Source organism: Moschus berezovskii, chromosome 21 (assembly GCF_049115385.1).
Source record: "Moschus berezovskii isolate FMDL1 chromosome 21, NW_MosBer_1.0, whole genome shotgun sequence".
NCBI classification, from domain to species: Eukaryota; Metazoa; Chordata; class Mammalia; order Artiodactyla; family Moschidae; genus Moschus; species Moschus berezovskii.
Genome location: NC_142480.1, coordinates 13401198 through 13420824, shown reverse-complemented (window position 1 = coordinate 13420824; position 19627 = coordinate 13401198). Strand labels below are relative to the sequence as shown.

The window sequence follows — 19627 nt, the reverse complement described above, 5'->3', positions numbered from 1 at the left end:
AGATGAGTTATGTCTGGTTTAGATCAACAAACACTTAGTATGCATACCAGTGAGCTATAGTTTCGATGATGATACAATTGAAACATTAGGTACTACAGCGTTAGGACAAGGTCACATACTTTTAAAAATAGCAGCCATGTAAGGTCATGTTGGGATGCTTAGATATGCAATCCACCCATAACAGCTTTCCAACTTCTGTTAAACTATGGGGTGAGGGGGAATAGGCTGTTTGGAATCAAGAAAGGAAATACTGAAAATATCATAAAAGGCATTTAAAATATGATGACATGCTACTTATACCCACCATGCATCTCCTTTCCAAATTAAAAGAGGAAATTTTTTCTGTCATTATATTCCTTCAAAATAAAGGATCACGTTGTCTTTTTTTTTAACTGAGAAACTTTTATTTCAGATGCTCCACACTGAAATGAAAATTCAATGGCAAGCAGCAAATAATTTAGGATGGTCAGTGAAAGTATCTTTGAAAGGACCTTATAAAACCTAAGAGTAATCATTTCATAGAGAAACAATAGTGGACAAAACAGACAGGAGGCAGTTTGATAGTTCTAATATAGAACTGTTATGACAACTTCCTTTAAAGTATACTAAATAAAGAATGGCAATATAAATAAGTTAGCCAAGGAGACAGGGGACGTTCCAAAGCAGCAATGTCTAAGTTACTAGATTTTCCAGAAAAACAAGCTTTATCTAGCAACACATAATGACTTCCAATCCTCTAAATACAGTACAAAGTATACAGTTAATCACAGCAAAATTTACAAATGACCAAATTTAGCCCTGGCCAGAGCCAGGCCTATTTACATATTTGGATTAGTATCATTTTCATCTTTCCTTATTATACAGATGTATCTATTTTAAAGTCATATCGAAATTTACAAAATTAGGAAAGAAATGTCTTTAAATGTACAACTTCAACAACTAATACAAACATGAACATCCTGATATAATTAAATTCCAAGTCAGGATTTTTATGAGGGGCTTATAAAAGAATTAAAGGGATACTCCCTTCCCATTAAGTTCCAAACACCTGGCGCTGGTGCTGCCCAAGTGATCTCACTGCCCTCGGGACCGTGAAGATAACAGACGACCCCTGGGTGGCCGTCCCTCTCATGTCAACGCCTCAGACAGAGGCAGGAGGCGGTGTATCTAGGGATATTGCTGATTGCAGTTCTGTAAATGCAGCTGTACAACTGAACACTTAGATCAAAGTTGTGAGTAGGGGTGTGGAAACATCTTAAGACGGTATCTTTAAAGAGACACTTTAGCTCTTAAAGCGAAACCATACAGTGACAATATGTACTTAACAGTGAAAAGGAAGAAGCATCTGATAGGTTCAGCAATGGAGAAGGATCTCAAGGGAATCATGGTGAGTGAAAAAAGGCCATCTCAAAAGATTACAGTGTACAATTCCAGTGAATGGCACTCTTGAAATGACAAAATTATAGAGGAGCATTGTGAGGGGGTGCCAGAAGGTAAGGAGCCAGGAGGGAAGAAAGTGGCTACGACTGTGAAAGGGGGGCAGGAAGGGATCCTGGCTGAAACTGCTGTCTCTGTGCTGTGGTCACATCAATCTACACACACGATTAGACTGAAGAGAGACAAACAACACGCCTTCTACCTCAGGACGCCTGTCACCTGCCAGGGACAATCTTGTTCTTGGCCTAAAGATAGATCAATTTTCACACTATGTGGATAAGCCACTACTATTTTCTTCTCCCCCCCCCTTTTTTTTTTGTAAATCTACTGATTATCTTTAAAAGATAACTATATGTCTCTAGTTTAAATGAGCTTGGAAAGGAAAGAAATTATATATAGCTACTAGCATTTTTGTCTTTTTATTTTTCTTATTTTTGTAAATTAAAATTAAGAAGAATGTTTCTAGCTTAAGTTAGGTCAAATGAGACAGGGGAAAAAAAGGAGATAAGATCGCAAACATTTCCTCCTCTAACTCTTGCGATTTCTAAAAGCATTAAGAATATTAGTATTAAATTTAGAGAAAGTATAACTGCAAACATATACACAATTTTTTCCAAAAGGCCACTTTGTGATAAAGTACGTAGATAGTGTTCATGGTTCTTTTTCTTTAAAGTGCTATATATGTCATCTCTGGCTTGAGAATAATCTATTGCTTTAAAAGGTCTTTCAGCACAACTCCAGCACTGTTGTCGGGCGAAACCGGCAAAGGCGTAAATGTGGGCAGAACGTCTGAGATGGGTTTCAAAAGGAGGTGCCCAGGCCCGCCAGGTCCAAGTCCAGCTGGGTTAATGAGAGGCACAGCTGCAGAGCGGGGAGCCAGGAATGGATTCACATCTGTTCTTCTACCAGCCCTGGACGCCGCTGTATCTAAACGACAAAACAAGGATGATTCAGTCTCCCACATATTATCTGGTCACCAGTATACATGTGTTTTAGGTTCCGAGATTCGGCCCCCAAATAAATTTAACTTATACGCTGTTAGGTTCTGGATCTGATAAGCAGGGTCTATGAAATATAGAAGGTAAAAGAAGCAATAAATAAGAGAAAGGAATGGGAGAGAGAAATATTTGTATGTAGAGCTAATATTATTAAACACATTAATATTGCTGTCTTACAGTTAATACCAGTTATGTGTGTTGTATTGTGTGCTGAAAGGGTTAGTTGCTCAGTTGTGTCTGACTCTTTGTGATCCCACAGACTTAGCCCACCAGGCTCCTCTATCCATGGAATCTTCAGACAAGAACACTGGAATGGGTTGCCATTCCCTCCTCCAGGGGATCGTTTCGACCCAAGGATCGAACCCAAGTGTCCTGCACTGCAGGAAGATTCTTTACCATGTGAGCCACCAGGGAATTCCCATCTATATGGAAGGAGGTAGGGAAGGAAAGGTGCAATCAGGCAGAGACCTGTGCACCTAGAGGGCACAAAGAAGAGGAAGCGGATCACACAGGCAAAGACACTCTCGGGAAGCGAGCCATTTGAACCACACAGGGAGCTTCCCAGTTCTGGGGATTGATGTCATTTACTATAACAACAGTTTTCTAAAAAGTGTTTCCTATGTTACCAGGCAAATTCGATCTAACCATTTGAAAGATGGGAGGACTTGAGAACTTGTTTTGCCCAAATAATTAAAATGGTCATGAAAAAGATTGGCATCCATATTATAATAACAATCAGATTTAATATTAATTTACCAAAACAACAAGCAATGTATGCATTACATTAAACGGTCATCTTTTAGACATTCAAAGGCTTGAAAACAATTCTCATTATTTTTCTGTGAAGTCAGGCTGAACAATTAAGTTTTTACTGAAACAGCACTTAGTTTATGCCCTAAAGTCTTAGTGGACAGAATTCTGCTTTATTACCCAAGGCCATTAACAACTTCTTTGTTCAGAGACAAGCAACCCCTCAAAGACACCCTCTTTAGTGATGGGAAACTCAAATAAAAGAGGCCTCTAAAACAAAGGAAGCATTGAGACAAATGTATCAAATCTACTTATCACTGAGCACCCTTGGGTCCACAAGCTGTACTTTTTCCTGTGAATGACAATTCTCCAAACTCTGAAATAGCTACATGGTAAGCTCTGGCTTTTGTCTCTGAGCAACACAAATCAAGCTGGGCATATGACTTGATAACTGAAGTGGGGAGGCGTACAAAAGAAAAGGAGAGGAAAGAAGGGGCAGGGCAGGGGGAGGAGAGGGGGAAGGGAGACCCTGCCAAAATAAATTTTGGAATCTTGAAAGATGCTAAAACTAGGGTTTCCCTGGTGGCTTAGTGGTAAACAATCCACCTACCAATGCAGGAGACATGGGTTAGGTCTCTGGCCCGGGAAGATCCCACATGCCTTGGAGCAACTAAGTCCACGCGCCACAACTATTGAGCCTGTGCTCTCGAGCCCAGGAGTCACAACTACTGAAGCCCGTGTGCCCTAGAGCCTTTGCTCCACAGTAAAAGAAGCCACTGCAATGAGAAGCCCACGCAGGGCAACAAAGAGGAGCCCCTGCTTGCTGCAACTAGAGACAAGCCTGCAGCAATGAAGACACAGCACAGCCAGAAATTAATTAATTAAAGAAAAAAAAAAAGCTAAAATCTAGCATAACAAGAAAAAACTGTTTTTAGTATAGTCTACACATTAAAGTTAAGACTTTTCTAAAGGCTAAATTTAGTAGACCAATCTTTTACTTAAAATAATTTTACTACTTTCACTTTCTATAAAAGTTCAGGAAAATAGAAATATTCATCTAAGAAAGGACTAAAGAAGGCTTCCCTGGTGGCTCAGACGGTAAAGCGTCTGCCTGCAATGCAGGAGACCCGGGTTCAATGCCTGCTGGAGAAGGAAATGGCAGCTCACTTCAATTCTCTTGCCTGGAAAATCCCATGGATGGAGGAGCCTGGTAGGCTACAATCCTGGGGTCACAGAGAGTTGGACATGACTGAGCGACTTCTGAGAGCTGAGAGAAGGACTAAAGAAGTTCTTAAAATTTTAGAATATAAATTCAGTATTTTATCCAAATTTAAGTACCGAGCAAGTGACATAAACTTGAGTATATAATATGTACCTTTACAGTCCAGCTAGCAAACATGTTAGTCTATTAAAATGTGAAGATTTCAGGTAAAACATACAGAGCTTCCCATAAAGAATCTGTACAGAGTCTAATGGGCTTTCCTAGCGGCTCAGACTGTAAAGAATCCACCTGCAATGCAAGAGACCCGGGTTTGATCCCTGGGTTGGGAATATTCCCTGGAGATGGGAATGGCAACCCACTCCAGGGGGAAATCCCATGGACAGAGGAGCCTGAAGGGCTACAGTCCACTGGCTCGCAAAGAGTCAGACACAACTAAGCGACTGACCACGCACGTGTGCATAAACAGAGTCTAATCGATTATACTTCAATGAAACTTTACTGCATGCCAACACAGGGGATGTGAATAGCATGAATAAGATCTTTACAACCCAGTAGGATAGAAAACTACGCCCACATATTGTAGAACCACCAAACCATTTGCTTCCAGGCAGGCCTTTCAACACATAAGAACTCTTCATAATGTTCTTGGATGTCTAAGCTAGTTTACTAAACTGCTCTTGTACATATTATTAACATACCAACTTTGGTTACTGAGTATAATATTCAGATTATCACATGGAAAAAAACCTTTCTCTAACTATATAAACTACAATTCTAACTCTGATTAGCAATAAGCACTATTAGTGAGAAAGGAAAATGGGTGAACAAAGGTTTACCAGATCCACCAAGCACTCCCAAGAATAATTCAACGTGGCTTATGCAGAGACAGAATTATTCCAATATATAAAGGGAAAATATTTCATATTGCTTAAATTAACCTAAGCTAATTAAATATCAGATTGCTATAAGAATATATATATGAAGCCAAAATCTAATGCCTTACTGGAATTTTGGAAGAAGTCCTTGCACATTTTCAAAAACACTAAAACTTCAGTTGGTATCACTGTAAAACATCATCATGAATCATCAACTTTTTAAATTGTAGAAAAGAAAATAAGTATCTGACTTTACCTTTAAAACTTTCTGGTGTACTTGTATCTGGTTTTCTCCTTCCTGGTGAATCTAGAGGTTTCATATCATGAACAGAAAGCTTGGGTGGTGGAACAGATGGATGAGATTCTGTTTCTAGAAATTTAACAAAAAGTTCTGAAAAAGACTAAGAAGAAATATTTTGGATATATTAGGCAGATAATAAAATTATATTCACTACAACTGAGAAACTGTACCAGCTATTCTAATTCATATTAGAAACTAGTCACGCTATCTGAATCATTTCTTTATAAACAAGCCTTATGAACAATTAAAAGTGTTTACTACTCTGATACACAGGTATCGACAGAAAACAAGCATCAAATAATCACATTTTTCTACAGTAGCACCCAATCAATGAGTACAGTAAAAGGTCACCAGTAATATTATTATCAGATTAAAATAATGTAGTGTAGAACCTTCCTTTAAATTTTATGCCACTCAATTTAAGAGTTCTGTCTTTCACCAGCTTTAGGTAAGTCACCTATCCTCAGTTTCCTGTTTAGTTAAAAATAAATAAATAAATAAATAAAATAAAGAAGTAAACTCCACATTCTAACTCACAGTGGTATTCAATTCAATTAATACTCATTTTAAGCCTACTGTATACCAGGGGTCATGTTTTCATGTTAATTAACTGCTACCTCCTACCAGAATGTCAGTTTTTTTGAAGAAAAGCACTTCATCTATCTGGTGTGTAGCTTGCATTCTCCATGCTAAGAACAGTCGGACACACAGCAGGTGCTCAACAAGCATTCAACTGACTCAGTGAATACATAGATACACACAGGCATAAAACAGAGCCTCTGTCTTTGAGAATCTAATAATTTAGTAGTAAGAGACAAATGATTATGTGCTGATAGCAGTATGATCAAAAACAAAGGAAGGAACACTTAATATTTTGAAAAATAAAAGTATCATGTAAACAAAATGTTAAAATAAAACCTATATGCAATAAAACTATTAAAACTGGCTTACTATCCGTAAGCTAATCACATCTTTGGATCTTAGTTTCCACAACTCCAAAATAACACGGCTGTATAAAATAACCTGAAAAAGAAGTCTAATTCTTTGCAAACACATGTGATGCACAACGATGTCACTACTCCTATTCAGCAAGAATGAAGCCAACTCTTACACTATTAAGCAGAGACTGCTGACTTGGTCTCAGAGGTGTGCTGGGAACACTCTTCGATCCTCCTCCAAGCCATCCAGTCATCCACCTGGTAACACCGCCCTGGTCTTCAGTCAACAACTGAAAGATTATTTTAAAAGAGGAAAATATGATCAATATAAGAAAAGAAAACAGAAGCATTTTTACATGATTTCAGATGGCAGTAACTCATGCTTTTCAAGTCCATGTCCCAGTTTCCTACTGATGGACGCTATATATACACTGAAATGTCATCCCAAGCACTATCTCAAATAAAGCCTGAGGACTGTCATCTCTCAAACTTTCAGCATTCTGATATGAATTGTGACTTATAAGTTATGAAACATTTACGCTAATATTATACAAACTGCACAAATCTTCTCTGTAATATAAAATGATTCCATTTCTATATTATTGTATTCAGCAAAAGTTATATAAAACACAGGAAAAAAAATTTTTATATGATGCCAAGTATTTTAGTTATAAATATACTGAGATTCTTTTATATGATGCCAACTAGTCTAGTTATAAATATATTCAGAATGGCATTCAATGTTCAGTTACCTGATCCATTTCCTCCTTTTTGATACCTAGAATGCTTCCCATTAATCGTAACACTTCATGACGCTGATGTTTTGGTGTGTGGAAGTGTCCAGTGAAGAGGTTTCTCATCAGGACTCTGAAAATGAAGGCAGAAACAGTGCAGGCTAACTTGCCAGTTGTCTCAATATCCAGTGTATCCAAACAATAAATAATGAACATACAAATATTTAATTATACTTAAACAGCACTTAATTACAAGAACAATAAACAATAAAATATTTTAAAGTCGCTTTAACAAAATCTTAGCAAGTCTAATTAAGGAACACAGCAAACAACTCAAAATGTGCCCCTTTAAAAACATCACTTAACAAGCCACCCACTTTCTTCAATCAAATAATCAACTGAGACTGGTGCTTCATTAGTAATTTTCAGGGACTGCTTAGGTTGGTATTATAAGGAGACAGTTCAGAGTTCTCTCTCCTCCCGATCCTAAATGGTGATGGACAGTTCTTGTGCTTAATGGTTACGCTTCTATTTCCCCATTCATTCACACTTATTAAAAATCTGCTAATAATATCTAAATCTTTAAAATGTTAAAGAGACAAACTACATGTATACCTAGGTTTCACACCTAATGCATTTGAGCAAGATACGTCCACTTAAGGGCAGTAAAGAGAACAAAAAAGAATGGTAAGAATAAACTTCATATTTCCGAAGTACTTCGTACTGCGGTGATCTCTTCCATATGGTCTTAAGAAAAAGAATCTTAAGCTTGGAAAATCTATTTAAAAACCAAGAGAAGGCAAGTTACTGACCCCTCATTAAAACTACCTGCAACTCATCACTATATAAGAAAAACAAAAGGTTTTAAAAAACTTAATCACACACATTTACATGTAGAAACTGTTTTTACCATAAAAGTGATCCCCATAAAATACATAAAAGCAAAAGGCAGAGCATACTTGTCCACTTTTCCTTCTGTGCTATTTACTAAATTCATCAATTTCTTTTGTACATCATCCAGCATTTCTTGTTGGAGCTCATCTGTTTTAAAATACATGAATAAGATAGTCATTAACTGATTAAAATAACCTGTATGAATATATAATGAGATTTATGACATCTTTACTGAATTTTGAATATATGTACTTATTCTAATTAGGAATATTAAATTACGTCCATCTCTTCTTTGGTTCAGGGAATTAGGCTCTCTGGTATAGAAATTACCTAGAAGCCAGAGTATGCATTAATTCACATTGTTTACCCCCAATAAAATAATCAATTCCTTAACAGAAAATTTAGAAACCAAAGGTTTTCAAAGAGATTTTTCACCGCTGCTTCCTTGCATGAAACATTTCCAGAGCCACTTTTTAACGGGAAAAAACGGAACGGACAATTTTAGATTTTCCTTTTTCCATTTTCCTGGCTGGACTCTTTTTTAGTGAGCTGACGAAGAAAAGCAGCTAACACAATCAAGACCGTGGCTCAGGAGGCAGTTGCCAGGGCAAAGTATCCTGAGGTAAACTGCAAAAAATTCAGATCACTGATTCTAACAGACTAGGCAAGATACTATATAGCTTCTGACTGATTTAGAAAGATGTTTGGACTATTTTATTTTTAAATTCTTAGTTATTTGAAAAGGAAGCAAAATGTGTAAAGTCTTGGCAGAACGCTTGGAATCTAAACAGTATTAAAAGCAAAGTCTAAAATTACAACAGGGAGAGACCCTGTTCATAATCAACCATGCCATGGAGCGCCATGGATTCCTAGACTAAGGAACTCTCAGCACACCCATGGAGTCTACACCTGTTTCCTCAGAAATGGATAGTTTGAGCCAAATGAGATGCTTATTAACATCAAGCTAGATTACAAATTTCATTCTGAAGGAAATGAAAAGGAGAATGCTTTGCAGCAGAGCTCAAATCAAGAAATATTCACATCCGAACACTAGACTTTGACCTCTTTCCACAAACCTACTCTTTTTGAGTTATGCAGCATTTTCCTAGTAGTAGCAGGATACAAGCTTCCTTATCCACTATATGACTTGCAAATATTTCCTTCTACTCTGTGGGCAGTCACTTTCTTGACAGTATCCTTTGAAGCACAAAAGTTTTAATTTTGATGGGTCTAATTTATTTTTTCTTATGTTTCTTGCCTTGTCTAAGAAGCCACTGCTTAAACTCAGTATCACGAAGATTTACTCCTACGTTTTCTTCTAAGAGTTTCAGAGTTAACTCTAAAATGTAGGTCCATGACACACTTTGAGTTACTTTTTCTGAATGGTGTGAGGTAAGGGTCCAAGGTTCCTATATGTGCAGATACCTAGTTGTTCCAGTAGCAAAGTGTTGAAAAAACTATTCTTTTGGAATCTTTGTTGAAAATCAATTGACCAGAAATGTATGGTTTATTTCTGAACTCTCAATTCCCACTGCAGACCTCAGCAAATGTTTTTCCTTCTGCCTGGAAAGCTCTTTTCCGTTGGCACTGCCTATTAACTCTTTACCCTTCCCATCTCAGTGCCCAAGTCCCTTCCTCGAAGTTTTCTCTGAACCTTACATGTTAAGCCAGATTCATCTGCTTTATGTTTTCATTCTGTCTGTACAATGCCTAAAATCCCGATTTACAGTACTAACTGTATATTCAAAATGTCCAGTTTAACTGTTTGCAATGACTATGGCTTTTCCAAATTGCCAAAATCTAAACTGCAAAATGTAATAGGCTAACTTTTACCAAAACAGAGATGGTTGTCATAACCATATTATAAAAGCAAGGTTTGTGTTTGGAAAATCTACTACAAACGTTTCCTTTCCTGTGTTTCCAGGGAAGAATTTAAGCTTGGACATTAAGAGAGAGACAGACACCCAGAGACAAAGAGAACAAGACTATTACTTAAGTCTGGGCCAGAAAAAGACATTACAGATTCTTAACGGACACATACATACTACAAACCAGGGTGCCAAGTGGGCCTTTTCTAGTGAAGGAGCCTTTTCTAGAACTCTATTCAGAGGAAGAACAGCAAGTAAGTTAATCTCTTGTTCATGGTCTGAATTAACCACCCCACTCCCCAACTAAAGTAAGAGCCAGAGGAGCACAGCCTTCTCTTTCGTCCTCCTCCACTTCTTTCCCAGGCTATGGAAAGGTGGTAGAAGAGAAGGTCAAATTTAGCCAACCCCAAAAGAGTCTGATGCTGGGAAGGATTGGGGGCGGGAGGAGACGGGGGCGGGAGGAGATGGGGACGACAGAGAATGAGATGGCTGGATGGCATCACCGACTCGATGGACATGAGTTTGAGTGAACTCCGGGAGTTGGTGATGGACAGGGAGGCCTGGCGTGCTGTGATTCATGGGGTCACAAAGAGTCGGACACGACTGAGCGATTGAACTGAACTGAACCTTCCCTTTCTCTGAAACTTCCCTTCTCCTATCTACTTTCTTCTAAAAACTAATGATTTTTATATTGATTACATTTCAAAATGATAAATTCTAGATACAATATATTATTAAAATTAATCTCAATATCTTTTTACTTTTTAAATGTGGCTACTAAAATGTTTTTAATTCTAACTGTGGCTTACATTGTATTTTTTTTAATGGATAACACTACTTTGGAGTATAACCAGAATATAACCATTATACTACACTGTCTCATTAAAAGAGAAAAGATAAAACTGAATTGTTGGATGGCATCACCAACTCAATGGACACGAGTCTATGTAAACTCTGGGAGTTGGTGATGGACAGGAAGGCCTGGCATACTGCAGTCCATGGGGTCGCAAAGAGTCGTACATGACTGAGCGACTGAACTGAACTGAAAATGAATGATAACTAGACATCTTCAGAGTAAAATTCACAGCCTTGTTTCTGATAAAAATGACTTTAGTAAAATAAATTAGAAAAATTAAACTTTGCTCTATGAAAAATTGATCAAGAAATCCATCTTAATAAAGTTCAAGTAGTAAATATTTTCTTGATGAAAATTAGTTAATATTGGTAAAATTCTTATTGAAAGCTCTGTGTTCTGAGAGATATAAGCAAAACATCCTTGCATGCATGTGTGCTAAGTCACTTCAGTCATGTCCGATTCTTTGTGACCTCATGGACTGTAGCCCGCTAGGCTCCTCTGTCCATGGGATTCTCCAGGCAAGAATATAGGAGAGGGTTGCCATATCCTCCTCCAGGGAATCTTCCTGACCAAGTGATTGAATCCACATCTCTTACATCTCCTGCAATGGCAGGTGGGTTCTTTACCACTAGCACCACCTGGGAAGCCCTCAAAACAACCTTAAGGCCAAAATAAGAGGGTACAAATTTCCTAAAAATTTCATTATCAGAATATAAGCTAGTCCTGAGCTAGTGAGAAAGAGAACTGACAGTGTGACTATCCTCGAAAACATGCAGAGGGCTATTTAAAATTCAAGTAGTAGTTTAAATGGATACTGATACTTGAGTCTAGAAAACAACCTTGGACTTTGGGGGAAAGGGTTGGAAAGGTGGTATTAACTAGGAAAGATTTAGAAAAGAAAGTCGAATACTGACTTCAAAGATCCCTACAGATTTGCTCTTTTCTCCAGGCATACCTATTCTCCTCCCATCGGATTCTCAATACTTCTCCACAAACTGCACACTAATTCAAACCACAATTTGAAATCAGAATTGTATTTATATGGGCAGGCAAAATACAGTTATTCAGAAGTGAGTATCTAGCCAAATACAATATCCCTGTGAAATAACCTAAAAACATGCCAAAATAATCCTTTGGAAATTAGAAGGGGAAAAAAGGGCAGGGACAGGGTACACTTTAAAGTTGAGCAACAAAGTAACTGGGATTGGTCTGGTTTAGGTTAAGAGTTCCTCTGAATATCTGACATCCTAAATCCATATCAGAGCCTCTTCTCTGTAATACTGAGAGATGGTGCCAGGGTCTTCATCATTTGATTTAAAATCAAAAGTAAACATAAAATGTGAGTGACTACAACAAATCAGTACACCACAATTTTCCATTTTATTTGCGGTTAGCAACGCTGTACTATAATACTGTCTTTAGAAAGCATTGTAAAATTAGGTCACACTCCTCACAAAGTCACTGGCTATTTTATGACTAAGCTCCCTTGGACAAGACTCAAGTTTATTTAACAGCCACCTGACCAAGAAAGGGTTTCCCTGATGGTTCAGATGGTAAAGAATCTGCCTGCAATGTGTGAGACCTGGGTTCGATCCTTGGGTTGGGAAGATCCCCTGGAGAAGGGAATGGCAACCAACTTTAGTATTTCTGCCTGGAGAATTTCAAGGATGGAGGAGCCTGGCATGCTACAGTCCATGAGATTATGACGAGTCAGACACAACTTCACAACTAATATACACACACTAAGAAAAGAAAGGTGGCTGGAGCAGGACTTGAGAGTCAGAAGACCTGCATGAAACTGTGCTCCTGTCACAAGACCTGAAATATGAATCATGGTCCTGTCACCAGTGCCAGACTTCACTATTTTGCAAACTGAGCTTGCTTATCTCAAGAAATTTTGAAAGAACCTACTGAGTGATTAAATATGACTTTTCTAAATAGTAAAGTGCTATATAAAGTACTAGAACTCATTCATATGATTTCTTAAAATACCATCTTTCAACCTTGCCTAACTATTATCAGTAACATGTATCACTTTGGTTAACATTAACATTGATAACTTTTCCTCCATTTTGCCTTGTCATCTTTACAAACTAAGGCAAAGAAGTCAACACAAGGAAGAAAAGAACGTTAGAAATATGATTTTATTATAGTTATGTCTATAGATATAGATTTGTCGGGATAAAAGTGAGGAAAATGTATGAGAGCTTTGCTCCAGGAAAAAAGGGACAAGACTGCTCCTTGCCGGATATGGTTTTCTCAGGTGACAGAAATTTACAGGAGTGGTGGATGCCTAGTCCTCATATGGTGCAGTGGTCCCATGGGAAATGGGAAACCCACTCATTAATTAAAATACTTGCTTCTCTGGGGGTTGCACATACAAGCTGGCCATTCAGCGACCTGAGCAGCCACAGCAAGTCTTTGATTGCCAGAGGCAGAATCCAAGGCTCTTAAGACAGGCTGAAATAACTCTGGGGTGACTCCTGGAGGAGTTAAGCTCACAGGGAGCACACAGGCCCACTACACAATGTCACCTGTGATTTTTATCCCTGACAAATTCACCTTAAAATGGGAAACAGAATCTCAAAAACCGAAACAAAGGGGTGTCAGAAAGCTAACTCTGACTAACACTCCAGCAAGATTCATGTATAATACAGATGGAGCTCATACTCACAAGTATTTAGTTAATTGGGGCTTCTCTGGAAGCTCAGCTGGTAAAGAACCCACCTGCAATGCAGGAGACCCTGGCTGGATTCCTGGATCAGGAAGATCCCCTGGAGAAGGAATAGACCACCCACTCCAGTATTCTTGGGTTTCCCTGGTGGCTCAGACGGTAAAGAATCCACCCGCAATGTGGGAGACCTGGGTTTGATCCCTGGGTTGGGAAGATCCCCTGGAGGAGGGCATGGCAACCCACTTCGGTTCTCTTGCCTAGAGAATCCCCATGGACAGAGGAGCCTGGTGGGGTCCATGGGGTCGCAAAGAGTCGGACATGACTGAGCGACTAAGCACAGCACACAGATATGTCAGTAAATAAGCTGCGTCTGGTGTCTTACTTGCACTGGCTACCTGAAAAATAAATTTAAATCTGATATATTTAATATAAGGAGATTTAGCCTCTTTGGTCAATGAAATATAATCACAGCAAAAGCTAGAAATCTGATGGTCTTACTAGCAGAATTTCAACTTACACAAGATCACTTTCAATATAACAGCAAATTATATTTTTTAAATATAAAGGCGCCTTGTATTTCTTTACATTTGAAGACATATTACCATCTGCTTTGTCTTATAACTCAATGCTTTTCAACCATTTTAACAGAATTTTAAGGTCTAGAGTATATGGTGAATGTTTTCTTGTTCCATAATTATAATTATTAATTGCAGAATGAAAAGTAATTTTTGAAACTCCATTTCCTAGCAAAGAACTCACAAAAAAATTTTATGAATACAGTATATCCTCATTAACTTGAGTTTTAATAGACTGGAATCTGATTAAACTCAATTATCAATGTTGAAGTCTACTGGATTATTTGTACAGTTAAGTTAGAATTACTACATCTATGTGAAAGAGACTTTATGTAAATATTTTCAATATAACCAGATCAAATTTATTTTCCCTCTCTACCTTCCTCTCTCAACCACTTAAATTAAAATTCAGATAATCGGTAATGCATTCTTCCATATCAAAACAAACTAACAATTTTTTAAAAGACTGAATATTGTGAATCAAGTTATAAATTTTTAAATTTAAAAATTAAAAATTTTAAATGACACAGACCTGTCATACTGCAAAAGAAAGGGCCTCAATTGGATCAGTGACCAGTAGTCATAATAATAATTTTGCCACTTACTGAATATCATCATCACTGTATACTAATATGTACTGATTTATATTAATGACAAATGGCTTTCTAAGCTTCAGACTAAACCGTGACCCATTTCTGAAAGCTCACTGTTGGAAATCAGCATGGACTAAATCTGATACAAAGAAATGTTTGTTCAGCCCACAGGGTTTTTTTTTTAACTTCAATTACATGTCACATCAAAGTCTACATTTCTGGTGTCTTTTGAAAGATCTGAAGATTTAGCAACCCTGGACCCACTTTCCAGCATGGCAACAGTTGGATGAAGAGAATTTGTTGCCCCCTATAAGAAGCTCTCCAATGCCCCTGTCTCTACTTAGTCCTATTTGCTATACTATACTAAATTATAGTATAATTTAGCTCCCGTCTAAAACTTGTGTTCATGATCCAACAGCTTACTCCCACCTCTGCCTTCTCCACACTCCACACCAATGCAGCACACACACATAATTAGTCCACTAGATCCTCAGCCAGTTTCCAGATCTGATGCTGTTTCACACGAATTCCTCCCTCTGTCTAGAATGTTCCTTCCCAACTCTCTGCCTGCTTCACTAGACGTATTCGCCATTCAAGTGAGGGCAAGTATACCTTTCACTAGCCTCTTCTACCTTCCACACCACCATCATGAGGTAGAATAGACTGTCTTCCTTTTCAAACACCTTGTTGCAAGTATGTGACTATCCTCCTGAAGGCAGAACTCTTGTCCCCTACCTCTGTATCTGGAGCACTTATTTTAGTGCCTGGTACACAGCAGAAAACAATGAATCTGTGACAAATAAAAGAATGACTGCTTTTTCTCTGGGAAGGGAGACTATCTGAGAATGTAACATAGGACAGAAAGAATAAATGATTTATCTTATGAATTACTCGTCTATATGAAGAAAAAGACACAAAACACATTAAGTCAAAAATTCTCTAAGTTACATAATTTGCTTTTCCCTTTATACTTAGAAGAACTAATAAAACATACATTTAAAAAATATAACCATTAAAAAATTAAGAAGAAATAAAACCATTAAGTTGAAAAGGGCCTAATTATTTACCTAATTGACATAGGCTTTTTTCTTAATTAAAAATTTTGACATTTTCTAGTACACCCAGATGTTTATATCATCACAATTTTTTAACTATTTATGGCAACTCAGAAAACTGCATCTGGTATTTCTTATATGTTTCCTCTAAAATCACAACTTCTGCCAAAAACATCTATAAAGAAATCCCTCAAAAGGTTTGGGTAACAAAGCGTCTGGGAATGTATCTGGCCTATGTTCAACAGGACATTATATGTTTTCTTGTATAAATCATGTCCTGGAAAACGGAATGTCTTTATTTAAAATAAAAAATCTACCTTCCAGCACCATAAAGGTGGCTCCATGAAAAACAGTTTAAACATTTTATATTTGTAGTTTTGAAATGTTTTTATGCTTCATATTACAGTTGGTTTACTGGGGCTCATTTTATACATTCTTCTGTATTTTCTTTAAAAAAACACTCTAAGGAAATTTTCCATTCTCAACTCATAGAAGACTTTTTTAAAAAGCAGTAACAAAACCTTAAAAAAAAAATCAGTGATGGGGCCTTTAAGATATGGCTATAAAACTGGCACACAGATTGAAAGACTTCCCCGGTGCTGGAATTTAAACTTGCATTGCTTATGAAAACTTATTTTTCTTGGTGTATCATAAAATTCACTACCCTTTTGAATAAGAGTTATCAAAACAGTAATTCTTTTGTGCTTCTTATTTCAATTTTATCCAACCATTTTCACTTTAAGCAGGAATTTATCTCAAGGATGACAATAGAGAACAATAAGCAAAAGAAAGAAAATGTTAAATTTGTCCATGAACATAGCAGTATAACACATCTTTTAATGGTTCAACTGTAGTCTAGGTTTCCACAGGTGTACATTCTCCCATGAATGACAATTCCATAGAAATTCTGAATTCTGATCAACTCAGAACAGTTCATGAAAGACATTATCCTACCTGCTTCACAGAGGACTAATGTCTTAAGTTTGAAAAAAAGCAATAAAATCTAGGATGGCATGTGAAATAAGTCTTTGGACCTACACTGAAAAAGAACACTTACAGAAAAAATGCTGAAAGAATAATTTCTAAAAGGAAAGAAAGCAGTAATTCTACCAGCCAACATTACCTATTAAATTATAGCACCTACAGGATCTGAGGGTTTCTTTTCATTGTTACTTTCCCATAGTGTGCGGGGCTTGGGGGTGAGGGGGAGAAGACAAAGAACTTACATTTTGGGAGTAAAATCTTACTACTAGTTTAGAGCTCTGTCTACTCGGGTTTCTCTTCTCCACAGAATGTCCCTAACCCTTAATGGGATTCTTGGAGAACTAAATATGCACTCTCTGACCAGAGCTGAGCACCACTGTCTTAAACTATGAACCTATGGTGTGTATCTATGCCAGGTTCCTCCTTAACTGAGTTCCTATAAAAAAGAGAAGGAGGGGGTCCTAGTTACTATCTCACACAGCATCTAACAAGAAGCCAAGCAGTTGGTTCACATTAAATATTTAACACCTGACTAAGGCATCTTCATACTTTTCACACAAAGCCTGTAAAACTCGGGACTCGTAACCACAACTGCACATACACAGCACTAACAACTGTCTACTCTAAGAATGACTGAAATCATCAACTACTGGTGTTATATAAGCAATAGCTCTCTTTTCATACGTTTGACAGACTGAATCATCTCATCTCTGGTAGCAATGACACAAACATTTCAAATAAAATACTGCTTTTTAAAATGAGTTCCCTAATATTATTTAAATGTTGAAACCGCATATCAACTAATCATCGACAGTCCACAGATGCTTAGAAATAAAAGAATACTTTGCCTCTACGATTCAAGTCTCTATGTACTTTCCTGCAACAAAAGCCAATCTGTCTTTTTCAAAACTGTTTCTCCTGGCAAATATTTTTGCTGTCTGGCCAAGTTTTGCGTTAAAAATAAAGTACAGTATTACAACATCAATCAACATTTAAAGTACTTAATGATCTATGAAAGAAAATATACAATGATTCTTTTGCAACAACCAAGCCAATCAAAGGTTTATTTATATTATCAAATCAAAAGTGCAGCTTTGAGAAAATAAAATCACATGTGTGTTTAGAGATCTAAAAGTAATATTAAGCACTTAGGTAATAAAAGAAAACAGACTGTTAAGAAGAGCTTAAATGACAAGAATGACTTAAACACATAACAGAACTAACCGTCCCTTTAACCGCCTCCCCCTCTTCCTGTCTGTGCAACACTGGCCTCTTGCCTGCCCTTTCAAATACCAGTTGTATAAGCATAATTAGAGCTTTTTCTGGGGTTAATATTAACTTCACAAAATGAGGCCAGAGTTCTATATATTTACAATGAATATTACTTGTAATTTTTTACATGAATAGGGACCTAGGCCACCTAAACCTTGTCACTTTCAATCAAAATCTAAGAATATTATACTACTGAGGATTTAAATGGGTGCCTGAACAAATTACTAAGTAGTACAGGGACTCTGAAAATATTTAGTAACTACAATAAGTCACAGCGTTTTTTTTATCTTATCATCTAACGGGAAAAACACGGGTAGTTGTCTAAAGGGGAGGTGAACGTAGGTATTACAGTAGCATGACATTCAGTTGAGTTGTCACAGACCAAGAAGTTGGTTCAGAATACTGCCTTTTTACCTATATTAGTCTAGCCCGACCCGAAGATATCAATTCTTTGGCTAATCCCTTGACTGCTCAGTGTGTCTCCCCCAGGTTGCCGTATGTCTTCCAGGTAAAGCTGTAGTTACACTGGCCTTCAACCTAACTAGACTGTTTTCCCAATAAATACTGCCTCTGGGTAAGGGCAACCCATTTCAATATTTAGGGTACAACTTAGAGGATACTATCCTATCTTCAAAGGAGATATATACAGAACAAAATACAAGTTAGCCTATAAACAACTGTTTTCCTGACAAAAATAGAGCAACATGGAAAGATTATGAACTTTCAGTTCAGTTCAGTTCAGTCGCTCAGTCGTGTCCGACTCTTTGTGACCCCATGAATCACAGCACGCCAGGCCTCCCTGTCCCTCACCAACTCCCGGAGTTCACTCAAACACATGTCCATCAGTTTAAATCTCAGTGTCTTTAACTTATAAACTGGAACTAATACTGCCTACTTTAGTTTCTGGTGAAGGGTAAACAAAATATGAGAAGACTAAAGAATACAGTACATTTATATAAAATGCCCATGTAGACCCAATATATAACTGTTTCGTTGTCCATTTCCAGCCCCTCAATTACACTGAGAGTTCCATGGCTGGCCAAATCTTACAAAGTAAACAGAGGACTTTTAGTTGGGCACTAATATGCCTCAGGTTAGTGACCTTAAGGATACTATCTTCACATTCTCTTAGTATTTTTTTTTTATTCCTAACAATCTCTCATTTCCTGTCTCCTGCTTGTTTTAGGCCAACCTATCTGGCTTGTCCTTTGGTATCCACAATTCAGTGATTTGTCTGCTTGCCTCCTTAATGTCCAAGTCACTGTTTCCTGTTGTCTGACAGTGTTTGTGCTGTGCCATCTCCTACTTGCCTATTTCTATCTCATGTTAAGAGGTGCTTCTTAATTCCTTAATTACATGCCTTGGTACTACTGCTCCTAACCCATCCCCTGAAGCTGATACATTTCTAGGTTCTCATCACCCTTCTGATAACCTTTAATCACTACCTACTAAATGCAGCCATAGAATAGCTTCAACTTCCTGGGGACCATTAAATCAGAGATTAAATGAGGACATGCCATCTCTGTCAGAAGTTAAGAGTTAACAAAGCACTATGAATCAACCTGGTTATCTGAGGCCCAAATGATAATCCTAAACACAGG

General features: G+C 37.5%; 1 protein-coding gene across 1 annotated transcript in view; it reads right to left on the bottom strand.

The window, feature by feature from the left end:
* Positions 1 to 1391: 1391 nt before the first annotated feature.
* The window catches only part of TRIP11 (thyroid hormone receptor interactor 11), a 69998-nt gene continuing 51762 nt past the window's right edge, over positions 1392 to 19627 (bottom strand). Inside the window, exons 17-21 of the mRNA XM_055418397.2 lie at positions 8215 to 8296; positions 7274 to 7388; positions 6695 to 6811; positions 5539 to 5683; positions 1392 to 2364 (exon numbers count right to left, since the gene is read on the bottom strand). Coding sequence (XP_055274372.2) covers positions 2144 to 2364; positions 5539 to 5683; positions 6695 to 6811; positions 7274 to 7388; positions 8215 to 8296 — 680 coding nt within the window. The 3' untranslated portion in view covers positions 1392 to 2143. The remainder of the gene's footprint in view (positions 2365 to 5538; positions 5684 to 6694; positions 6812 to 7273; positions 7389 to 8214; positions 8297 to 19627) is intronic.